This window comes from Salarias fasciatus, chromosome 9, assembly GCF_902148845.1.
Source record: "Salarias fasciatus chromosome 9, fSalaFa1.1, whole genome shotgun sequence".
Classification (NCBI taxonomy): Eukaryota; Metazoa; Chordata; class Actinopteri; order Blenniiformes; family Blenniidae; genus Salarias; species Salarias fasciatus.
In genome coordinates, this window is record NC_043753.1 from 6871750 (window position 1) to 6884520 (window position 12771).

At 44.4% G+C, this 12771-nt stretch overlaps 1 protein-coding gene across 1 annotated transcript in view; it reads right to left on the reverse strand.

Annotated features, from left to right (window-relative positions):
- LOC115393909 (sodium channel protein type 4 subunit alpha-like) overlaps nucleotides 1-12771 on the reverse strand; it is a 153780-nt gene that overhangs the window by 101952 nt on the left and 39057 nt on the right. Inside the window, exons 5-8 of the mRNA XM_030099011.1 lie at nucleotides 10333-10428; nucleotides 9400-9528; nucleotides 6361-6452; nucleotides 4200-4442 (exon numbers count right to left, since the gene is read on the reverse strand). Of these exons, the coding sequence (XP_029954871.1) occupies nucleotides 4200-4442; nucleotides 6361-6452; nucleotides 9400-9528; nucleotides 10333-10428 (560 nt within the window). The remainder of the gene's footprint in view (nucleotides 1-4199; nucleotides 4443-6360; nucleotides 6453-9399; nucleotides 9529-10332; nucleotides 10429-12771) is intronic.

Genomic DNA, 12771 nt, shown 5'->3' on the forward strand with positions numbered 1-12771 from the left:
GACATTCCTGAGGATGCTCACATACTTCAAGTACTTCAGATACCCAAACAGTTTCAGAGCTTTTAATGCAGGTGTAAAAAAAAAACCAAGCGTTTCCTGACTGCTGTTGTGGTTTGAAGCAGCAGAGTTCATTAATGAGGAAAGGTTTTTTTTATTTTTTAATACTGAGGAACTCCCAACTTTCTCTCAAGGACACAACGTCTGAAGGAAAAAGAGTTGGGAAGCGGTTTGATGTGAAACAGTCTGGAGTTTTAGATCAAACTCAGGACAGAGATCAGACGGTAAACTATAGATCAGCTCCACAATCAATGCAAACACCATCTGCCAGCTTTCACGCCTTTCCTGAGAATAAACCGTCCATATTCAGTCCCGTTGACAAAAACAACTTTTGGATTCAGCATCAATTTCTAATTCAGCAGAGTGAGAAGAACTCAAATCGAGTTTAGTTAGCCAATTACCATTAGCACGTCAGCCAGATACAACTAACTACTAACACAGGAAGTGAAACAGGCCGCATTAGCATCATTCAGGCCAAAAAAACAAGATATTGTCGGCAATTTAGTGAATAAAACTTCCATCGGTTAGGCAGATAAAACATGCTATGAAAGAGTTGAATAAGAAACACAAGCAGACTGCAGCCCGATAATAATTTACTGAAACAGAATTGTTTTAATTCAGTCAGATGCAGCATGCTACCTGTAAATGAGAGAAGAAAACTGTTAGCATTAGCACACATTAGCAGACACAGTATGCTAATAGGGCCTCAATACCACTAGCTTTTCTGGATTTTTAAGGAGCTATTAACAGTCTTCAGAGGTACAGGATATAGAGAGTATAGTTTCATGGGGTCAGCGTGACTCAATGTTCCACCTGCTGGAACAATGTGGTGTTACAGCTACTGATTATTGTTTTGAGGTTTATCTATTCAGTATAATAGTATGATAATATCTTAATTTCGGTTGACAGGGAGTCCGAAGATGATTGAAACGAAGCCAAACACAGTTCAAACACTTGGAAAAAAATAAAAGGAACTTTTCAGGCAGGAAGAAAGAAACTGAGACAACAAAAGAGACTTTTTGTTCTCTGTGCTGGACAAATAAAAGCAGGTCTGTGTGCGTTTGGCTCCGACCGCTGCACCAAAAGGTACTCCTGGCTTTTTTCAGGAGCGAAGCCATTCATTTGTTATCGAGTGCATCTGGGAGGTGGTGCCAACACACACACACACACACACACACACACACACACACACACACACACACACACACACACTAAAACCTCTTGTGAAGTGCTTTTGTTCAGCAGCTCAAAGTAACCGAGATGACTCACGGTGGAGTTTCGTCCTCGCCGAGCTGATAAGCGAACGTCTACTTAAAGTGTTTACCTGAAGTTCATCATACAGGCCCTCCCCCTGCTCCTGCCCCCTTCCTCCCCTCCCCTCCCACTAAAATAAATGCACATTAGTCCACGTTCTGACATTTATGAAAGACTGTTGCTTTTTTTCTTCTTTCGACCCCCTGTCTGGAAAGATTTCACACGAGCTGCAGAAAAACTGGGGAAATTGTCTCCACGGGACATCGAGAGAGTGGGCTTCATTTCATTTTCTGTTTTTAATGACGACAAAAAAGAAAAGGAAAAAAAAATCCGGAGCAGCAAATTACTCTGTCAACTGTGAACACACCCTCCTCCTCCACCACCTCCTTCTCCCCCTCTCAGCAGTACAGATAAATCTACACACAGACACACACTGCTGAGCCATCAGTCAGCTGTTTATTCCTCCTCACAGTCATCCATCAAAACAAACTTGATTTCAACCAAAAACTCCAACAGAACAAGCTGCTTTCCATCTGATTCGCTGGCAGGAAAACTCTCTAACTCCGTCCACTCAAACACCGTGTCAGAGAATCCATTCTCGGGTTCCCATCAACATTCACACTCCATGTCAGTTCAGGAAAAATTGCATTGCGAGGACGTTTTCATGGCTGATTCCAGAGAAAGTCTCCTACAGCCCTGTGACTGTAGCAATCTGATCAGGTTAAAGGGTGAAGCAAGACCAAAAATACCACGACGGTCCTTATCTTTCGTCTGGAACGGTCAGGAGCGGACGACTACAAGTAAAAACTGAAAACTTCGGTTGCGTTTTGGGTGTCTGTTTATATGACATGGTGCTATGAGTCACACACACACACACGGCCTGATGGGAAGTGTTTAGCGTGTTACTCTGGCTCCGGGGGGCCGCCGCCTCATGGCGGTCCGGCCTCCTCTCAGATTTCAGCTCTTCCAGGTCGATACGGGAGCCTGCGGGGGACATTTGATGGATGAACGCAGACTGGAAATGAATAAATAGAGGCGTGACAGCAGAGTTTTACTGTAAAGCTCTGCGGAGAAGACTCATCGCTTCAGTCATGAGTCAAATTTCTGACCACAGGAGAGGGTGAGGATGTAGACCGACCGGACCGCCTGCTCCTGGTCCAGGTCTGGAGAGAAGGCCCAGTCTTACAAGTTCAAATTTCATACATGAAGCAACAATAAGCAATATATACCCTGTTTAGACATTGAACCACCCTGGAGCCAGGCATGGGGTTGGTGTTTGACGGCATGCAGCCCTGGTGTTCTGGTCGGGTACAGAATAAACACGCCACATAGCAGGGCCTATGTACGGTGGACCAGAAGAGCAAAACCCCACAACATGAGCATTCAGTACTACAAAATCCGGAAAGTACTACAAAATCCCGAAAAGCTGCAATCCCCACATTTAACACATTTGAAAAAATACACACAAAAAAAATCCAGAAAACACTACTTCATCTATTACAAAAGTCAAGGAACATGAAAAAATAAAGTATATAAAACTGTGTCCAATCAGAGACCAGCATGTTATCGGCAGCTAGTCTAATCGCTGATAACTGCAGGTACCAACGTTTTCTGTTCCTGAGAATTTCACTGCATTTTCGTCATTTTGTTGTGTTTCGTGCTCATGTTGCGGTGTTTTGCTCTTCCAGGCTACGGTACTTATGGAGCCTCCACCTGCCAGGTCAAACATGACTAAGCGGGTCTTTGCTCACTTCCTGTGGGACAGCAGGAAGCCACTCATCGAGAGAACTTGAACTTTATCTTTAAGTAAATTTTCTTTAGAAACCTACTATTACTTTCCTGATATGCCTTCATTTTCTTAACATTTATACTAATATTTATGTGTCAGATTGATTGAATAATCGCTGCAGTGCTTTGAAATAATTGATACTTGAATAATGAATATATTAAACATCAGGGGGAAAATGTAAACGTAAAAATAACACAAAGTGAAAACAGTTTGTACAAAAAGACTGACGGGGTGAAATAGTCTTGTGCGCACACACATTCACACACACACACACACACACACACATACACACACACACACACTTGCACACAGTGTTTCAGTCACAGCTCAGGTTTCATTTGACAGCTGCGTTAAGTGTTTCTTTAACCCTGACCTGTGTGTGTGTGTGTGTGTGTGTGTGTGTGTGTGTGTGTGTGTGTGTGTGTGTGTGTGTGTTTCCCACATTGTGGTGGCTAAACGCTGTTGCTGCATCCTCTGGGGTCCACCTCCACTGTGTGTTTCTCTGTTAGGTCTGTCTCACTTTATGAGGTCCACACACCCCGACTCCAGCCTCTTCTGTCTGTTGGACCTCATTGAGGTTTCAATGACCTGTAAAGGTTGATCCACGGCCATGACGTCCAAACTCTGGCTCATGGCCCAAAACCATTTTTAATTGGCCCCTTTCCATTTACAAGCATGAGTCTCCAACGTTGGACTTTAAATAGCAACTCTTGGTGTGACTGTTTTATTCTCACTAACATGAAGACTTTCAGTCCTACTGCTGGTTTACGCTGTGGGCTAAATACTCTATCTTTTCTTCTGAAAGGCTATGGACGTTCTCTGATGTCTGGGCTGCTTTTCGGATCTGCTGTAGATTCTACCAGGTGTTTTCTTGTGGGTTTTTTTTTTTTCCTTGATGTGTGATTCTGGTTTTGACAAAACTCCTCCAAAAGTATTCTCGAACCAGTCCAGTCCAAAACTACAGCAACCTACTCAAGAGACTCGCATAGAGGGAGCCTGAGCATTAAAGTGCCACAACCAATTCAAAAACTAGCATAAAACTATCCAAAATAATCCAGTTCAGAACAGAACCCCGCCCTCACCAAACCCAGGTGCTGACCTTCGTCCTGGATGAAGTCCTTGATGGAGCTCCAGGTCTTGTTGTTGCAGAAGAAGGAGGCGTTGGCGGGAAATGAGCTGTTGATGCAGTGCGCCGTGCTGCGGACGCACTTCTGCCGGAGGTTCCCCATGAAGAGCTGCAGGCCGATGAGGGCGAAGACGCTCAAGCAGAAGACGGTGAGGATCATCACATCCGCCAGCTTTTTCACAGACTGGATCAGGGCACCCACGATGGTCTTCAGGCCTGGGGGGCGGGGGGTCCGCAGGCATGGTTAAATTCAGATGAAATATGACAGGCAAAAAAAACCGAGAAGGGTTCAACGGGCGGTAGAGGTCTCTGTGAGTCTCGCTCTTGGCCCTGATCCTGGTGCTGATTAGCGATGAGGCTAGCAGCTATCATCACTGCTGATGTTGCTTCGCGTTAGCCTCAGAGATCAGGCAGACGAAGGAAAACCGAGACAATCTGCTGGACCACCTGGATCAGGAACCTTCTCATGGCCTCTGAGGTGAACCAGGACCAGGACCTGGACCAGGAAGCCTTCTCATTGGCTTCTGAGGTGACCCATGGGGAAACATACAGAGTGAAGAGTGGAGCTGACCAGGAGCAGAACCAGGACCAGGACCAAGAGCAAGAAGGAGACCAGAACCATTCTCATTGGATGATGTGATAAAATAAATATGGCCGACCGCTTCATGTGAAATATTTGCTTAAAAATATATAAAGACTCCATGTCTAGTTTAAAGAGTCCGGGTTTCGTTCAGAATCCAGGTCTAATGTAGAGAGTGAGAGTTTTGTCATGATTAAAAATAAACAAATAAATAAATAAAATGAAATGTTAGTTTTCTGGGCGGCCATCTTTGTTCAACACAGGAAGTAAAAGAAGTCATCAAACGAAAGATTCAAAACTGGGCACATGAACAACAGAGTGGAACACATACACACACAAAAACACTTCCTCGTTTTGTTGGTTCTTTGTGGTTCTTCACAACACCGACTCACTCGGAGCTGATTCGTTAGAAACAGACGCAGCTCCAGACTCATCCTGACGGTTTTGTTATTGGTCAAACTCGCGTCTGCAAGCTAACGAATGGATAATGGACAACATGCTTCCACGTTGCTACGGTAACGGCGTTGGGAGTTATAACATGTGGCTCACATCGTTATAACCACCTCTAAATTAGCGCTACATGCCAACATGCAAAGTGGAAACATACAGAGGCTAGCAAGCAGCAGGTCCAAACTGAAAATCCACATTGTTAAATCTGCTTTGAGCAATAAATATTTAGGAGCAGACTTTATCCAGAGCAGGTGGAAAAACTCAAATCAGTTGTCTCTTTGGAATTTTAATGGAATCATCGTACTTCTGGAGTTAATTAACTGATGATTTCAATCTTACTGGTTAATTGTTAATACTTCTATTTATGTTAGCATTTGCTTTCTAACATGACACTAAATAATAATTAGCACTACATCCACATAGACACAATAGAAAATCACTGAAGGTAGCTAATTGCAGATACATGAATAAGCTAAATATCAAATTTTTGTGTGGAGGAGGAAAATGTGACGAGAACGTCAATACAGACTGTTCAGGCAACATTAGACTGTTGGATTTTTTTTTCTGAAAACATTTCAAGATTCCTTTAAATACCCAGAGCTGTATTTGCTAAAAGTTGGGGTATTGATGTATTTGCAGTTGTTCACTAGCTTTTAGCTAATTTTGTCTCATTTTTTTGTACTTTTGTTCCTTCTAAATGTTATTTTGTTATTTGAAAACATTAAAAATTTGAAAGCTTATTCGACACAAAGTTTAGTACATTTATACCATTAAAAGAACAGATTTTAAATGAAAGCTAACAATCACCCGTAAATTCAGACTTGCGGTTTGATTAGCAGTTAGCTTGATTTATTGTTAGTATGTTTGCTGAGCCTCTGAAGGTCCGCACACAGCCACCGTTGATCTCTGCATGCTACTTCTGTTAGCTTTGTCAGCTCTGTGTTCAGCAGCTAGCACGCAGGATGAGGTTCAAACACTGTCCAGAGGGCCCAGGCGGGCCCAGGCGGGGCCAGGCGGGGCCAGGCGGGGCCAGGCGGGGCCAGGCGGGGCCAGGCGGGGCCAGGCGGGGCCAGGCGGAGCCGGGTTCGATTCCCGCTTCCTCACCTGGGATGACCGAGATGGTTTTGAGCGCTCGCAGCACCCTGAACGTCCGTAACGCCGACACATTACCGAGGTCCACAAACTCAGTCACATATCTGCAACGAGGCGAGACAGAAGCACAGACAGACACAGACAGGGCGTGACCACACGGACACCATCAGAGACACTGGGGGAGGACAGCGGGGGACGGACCGACCCGAGACCCCTGGGAAAGAGGACCAGTCAAATATTCAAACTGCTCAAAGAGATGAAACCTGGAGAAAGAACAAAAAGAGCCCAGGAAATATGAGCTGTCTGCACATTTTATGGTTATCCTGCATGTTAACATGTTGGTCATCAAATAAACTCTTCAGTAAGCGAAGCTGCAGATCATCAGGAAGTTACAAAATAAAAGGTACCAAAGAGGGATAAAAAAAAAACCATGAAGCTAACCGATTAAAAAAAAAGAAGAAGCTGAAGTTACACGCTAGCCATATCGATTGAGCTAAAAGTCACTGAAAAGTTAAGAATTGATAAAATAGATTCAAAATAGATTCCCCAGGTTACACTCCATCGGCGTTTGTATCCGACTTGTCGGTCTTTGCAATACTCAGCAGGCGGTTCCACCCGACAGGGACCTGCCGACTCCATTCAGGAAGTGCGGGTAGTGGGCAGGGCTCGAGGAGACGCAGACACGTAGACGGACAGGAGATCGGGCGACGCCCCCTAGTGGTGGTGGGGCAGGGCTTACCTGGGATGACCGAGATGGTTTTGAGGGCTCTCAGCACTCTAAAGGTTCTCAGCGCCTGCAGGTTCCCTACTTTGATAAACTCTGTTAACAGCCTGTAGGGGGCAGTGTGGAGGAGCCGTGGAGGCCATCCGACACCACAGAGGAAGACAGAGAACAGAGGATAAAACAAAAAAACCTAATATGACAGAAACCTTGAAGAAAATGTTAGCTTTTCGAGTCGTGTGAGAACTTCAACTCCACAAAAGGCCTTTTTTTCAACATTTGGCTAATGTTGGCAGCAGCAACATTAGCCAAAGCTACTCTTCAATGGAAACTTTAGTTACTGACTAATTCTAAAGCTAACAGTTCCTGCGTGTTGAAACCGACCTCTGTTCACATTCTCCCTCTTTCCCCTTCATTCTTAGCATTAGCATTAGCTGAGCTAGCATTGGGGTGATATGTTGTTAGCATTAGCATTTTTAGCACCCAGGATATCTCAAAATATTGTTGCAATTTTTACTTCCATTTTTTCAGTAACTTGCACAAAACTGGACTCAAGAAAAAAAATTCAACCCGCACTGGTAAAACTACTGAAGGAAATAAGGAGTAACTCATTACTCTTTCTTCCAGAATAATCCCACCACATGAAATCATGTTTCATTTACAGTGCAAACAAGTCTGTGAGTGTGTGTTACAATGTGTCGCAGTGTATTACAGTACTTGGTATGTCATTCCAGACTGAGGGTGAAGAAAACCTTTTACACCTGATGATTGTTAGTTAATTTACATCCTTTCTTTGAACCTGATTTTTTCCTTCCTTTTAGCTTTTTTTTCTCTTTCACTCCATTAACTTTTAAGCTTTCATGTTGGTGTTGCTATGAGATTCTTTTCAGCCTCACGAAGAACAGACTGGAATGTGAAATTTATGCTTCTTCTTCTTTGTCTGTTCTGCTCCATGTTCTACAGGGGCTCTTCTTTGGATTCTGTCTCTTCTTTGGTCTTTGGGTCTTTTGTCTTAGCCTCTTCGTGGTCTTCATCTCTTCCAGGTGTTGTTCTCTTCTGGGTCTTCATCTCTTCCTGGACTTTATCTCTCCCTGGTCTATGTCTCTCCCTGGTCTTGGTCTCTCTCTGTTCTCTGTCTCTGTTCTTGAAGTGTTGGAATGGAGGATTCGTCCTCTGGGTTGAGCGTCTCTGCCTATGACGGATGGCTGCGGGTCGCCGGGGTTGCCTTATGTAACCGTGGCGACGTGGAGTCCCCCTCCATCACGATGTGATCGTCCATCAGCCAGCGGCGGAGACAGGGCGTTATCACGCCGCATGGCACCCTGGGAGTTCCACCCCGGGGTCGAGTATTGATTACCGCGACTTGCTCTCATCGTCCACCCACCTGCCCTTCCCCCACAAGACCCCCACTCCGCTTTAACCATGTCGGACTTATTCTAGAAAGTCTTTAATTCAGGTTATCATTGAAATGTACAAATTTAGCATCAAATTAACGTGATAGAAATCAAAACTATCACATAAGGAGCATAAAACCAGTGCAAAGCTAGCATGGAATTAGCCTGAAAGTCCAAAACTAACATTTACAAAACAAGACAAGCCCAAAATGAGCATACATCTATTGACTAACTATTCTGAAACTAGCGAGCCCTGATCCTCACATGAGGAAACACTGATCTCAGAGTAGCAGACATTTTTTCTCCAACGTGTTAGCATGTTGATATGTATGCTAGCACAGCTTTAACTGCTTTATCAGCATGTTTTGCATCAACACTGCAGCTCGACGTGATTTTCCTCCTTTTCTTCTTCTTCCTTCCATTTTCGGTCGACTTTCAGCTGATGCTGCAGTTGTGTCAACGACTAACAAAACTCATCTGCTTCCTGAAATGAGAAGATGCTCGATCCGTCGACTTCCTGGGAGCTGCTTTTATTTTGTAATCCTACAGCTTTAATCCCATCAGAACAACACAGTCCTGTCATCCGCCGCTAATCTCTGATTAATTCCACTCATTCCTGCTTCACGGGCCCTCTCCGGCACCACACTTTCAAACTCACTTTAGAACTTAGCGACTGTAATTACCTCTTTACGAAGTAGTGGAATTACTTTCTAAATTACTGTTTGTTGTAAGTAACTTTGTAATTTGTATAGGCTATTCCTTCTTTAGTAAACAGGAGTCCAGTCATATCGTCACCACAGCTCGAGCTAATAATGCTAACTGTGTGTGTGTGTGTGTGTGTGTGTGTATGTGTGTGTGTGTGTGTGTGTGTGTGTGTGTGTGTGTGTGTGTGTGTGTGTGTGTGTGTGTGTATGTGAGAGAGAGAGAGAGACTCACGCCATGACGATGACGCTGAAGTCCAGCCAGTTCCACGGGTCCCTGAGGAAGGTGAAGGGTCCCACACAGAACCCTCGCGCCAGGATCTTTATGAGCGACTCGAAGGTGTAGATACCTGTGAAGGTGTATCTGAATGGAGAGAAGACAGTAAGGTCAACATCCCCCCTCTAGCTAACAGTTAGCATCCACACAGCAGCTCAGAAGACGTTTAAAGATTGTTTACTGGCTTGATTTGTGCTAACTTCCATTTGGTCTCAGGCCTGATTTTGGACTTGCTGTTTGAACCGTGTAATCCCAGATTTGGTTTGTTATTTGACTATTTTTGGTTTAACTTTGTAGTGGTTTCAGGCTAACTTTGAAGCCAGTGCTGGGTTAGCTCCTTTACTCCTCTCTAGCTAGGTCTGGACATTTTTCAGGCTGTTTGGGACTATATTCAAACTTGATCTGGATTAGCTTTTTGCTAACTTCCAATCTGGTTTCGGAATTAACGCTGGACTTCTTTTATGCTAACTCTGAACTAGGTTCAAGGTTTAGGACAGTTTTTTGTTTTTGACCTTTTCATGCTAGAAATGGAATAGTTATGGACCAGTTTTGTGTTAATGACTTGACCTTTGACCCTTTCTTTGCTAACTCTGGGCAAGTTTTGAGCAAGTTGATCTTTGGCTTTGTGTGAGTTTTGGAATTGTTTCAGGAAAGCCTTGAGCTAGATTTTCAGATAATCATATTTCAGCTTCTGTCTAACTTTGGACTGAGATCAAGCTTGTTTTGAGCATCATGTTAGCTAGCTTTAGACTACTTTTAGGTGAGTCTCAAGGTCGTAAAGTGGTAATTGTGAAGTGATAATAGGCTATGGAACCTTTCAGTAGGTAGCTATCTCTCTCTGTGGTTGAGGAGGGTTTCTTTCAGATTCTAGGTACTCCCATGTGTACTTACTCCAGGTATTTAGCCCAGTACGCCGGTTCCGACATGGCCATGAAGCAGCAGTTGGTCAGGATGGTGCACATGATGAACAGACTGAACAATGTGAGCAGGTTAAAGAAGAACTGGCTTTTAGATAGAACTGCTTTCAACACGCTAGGAATAAAAATTGAAGTATCCAAACAGATGTAAGTTGTATTAACGTAAAAAAAAAAAAAAAAAAAAGAAAAAAATATCAAACTCTCAAAAAGATTCTGATCCTGAACATTTTAAATAATATGGGAAAAATATTCCACATTCATGAAGGCTGACATGGTAAACGAACAGATTCTCGCTATATTTGGCATATTTTGGACGGTTTGGTAAGTGTATTCTTTAACAGGTCTTTAATGTGTTTTCTTGAAAGCTAAAAATCACAAAATTGAATGTATAGTATTCATAATAGAACCTGAACTTTTAAAAGAGAACAAAGACTCTTCAAATAACACAGAAGCTTTTACAAGAGCACCAAGACTCAAAAACAACCAACACTTTTCAGAAAAGAACCCTGACTTTTGGAAAAAGAACACAGACACTCTGATTACGTATTAATTCATAATATGAATAAATAAAGTCAAATTATTTGAATAAAAACCTCCATCACGTGTGGTTAGCATTTGCCAGTTAGCATTGTGCAGCGAGCTTGTGTTCTGCTGCCAAGAAGGTTCTGCTCTCTTAAATATCACCTCCACCTGCCTGGTGGTGCACGGCACCGTGCACACTGTGCACGCCGTGCACGCCGTGCCTCCGGCCTGTCAATCAGGCTCTAAATGAATGCTAATGACTGTAATTTGTGAGGGAACAGACTCCCCGTGAGCCTCCAGCTGAATGTTGTTTCAGGTGATTGTTGATTGAGTGCCGGCTGTAACGACGCGGCGGCAGGCGGCCACATAACACTGTTACCGACTGACAAACAACCCCCCCAATCCCACCCTCCCCCCTCCAACAGAGCCAGGAGCTAATTCTGCCCTAATGACGGCCCTGCTGGTTTGGCCCTCCCAGGCCACCGTACCATAATGTCATTCCACCTCCCACAGCCACCGCAGGGCCGCTCTCCGCCCCCCTCATCAACTTTACTTTTCCTCCATGTTTGTTACAATGAGTCAGAGGGGCTCAACATGTGGCCCACGGGCCGCACTCGGCCCGATTTGGCCCTGCAGGTCAAACAATGTAAAAGAAAACATCAAAAATATCAGAAAATTTAGAAAACAGACAAAGGCATGAACAGGAAACTGGTAAAGATTTGAAGAGTTATACCTGATGTGTTCACTGGGTGCAAAAATGCCACATAGCATTTAGCATTTAGCATAGCGACGCAGCAGGAAAAGCTTTGCCTCTGGGATAACGGCATTAAATGTCATTTTGATCTACAGAAGAATATTTCCGAGATTATTAACAGTCAGTCATTTAAATATACAGTAGAATCTTCCTCAGTGTTCACCTATAGTTTGACTGAAGGAAACACGTTTGTGGATTTAAAACTCGCTTTGTGAATCTTCTCCTGAGTCAGCGCTCAAATACAAAAAGCTTAAAACAAAGCCATGGAGTCACTGACGCACTTCACTGGGGCAATCACAACAGCAGCACATCACTGCCCGGGGCAACAGGGAGGCTCCGGGGTACCACGGTGAAGCAAAGCCCCCTGGGAAATGTAGTCCAACGAGGACCAGCAGCTCTTGAAGTGTGTGAGTGTGAGAATATGTGTGTGCTTGTCATAGTGGCGCCACCGGGGTCGGGCAGAGATCCAGAACACAGTGGATCACGCACAAACACTCGAAAAGCACAAGCACGTTCTAAAAGACCACAACAAGAGTCCAACATCACACACACACACAGACACACACAGACACACACACACACACACGCACACACACCTCAGTGGCTGACCCCTTCACCCACTTATCCCCACCCCTCCACAGCGGCGTGTCCGCCGGCTCGACGTCCCTCAACACCAGCAGCCGCCTCCCGGGGTAAAAATAGAGGTGAGGGTGGGGGGGTGAGGGTGGGGGGTGGGGGTGGGGGGCTGGGGGAGGGGATGAAGGGGCGAGCAGAGTTTTGGGTGTGAAGTCCGACCTGTCATGTGGGCATCGTCGAGCCTGACGGGCGGCTGGGCGGCGAGCCAGGACCTCACAGCTGGATGGTTTGATTCTCTTCAGGGTTAAAAAAAATAAACAAACACACAGACACACACAGACACACACACACACACACACACACAGACACACACACACTGAGGGCAGAAATTGTCGTTTTGCACTGAGATTTGAACAGGAGAACAATTACAATTATTACTGACATTTCCCTCCAGAAAACACTCACAGGCTTATTAGCTTCTACACTATGACTTCCTACAGTAATATAATTCCACTGTACTCTTTTCTGCAGTATTTTATCCAGCACTGTCATTTTCTACTA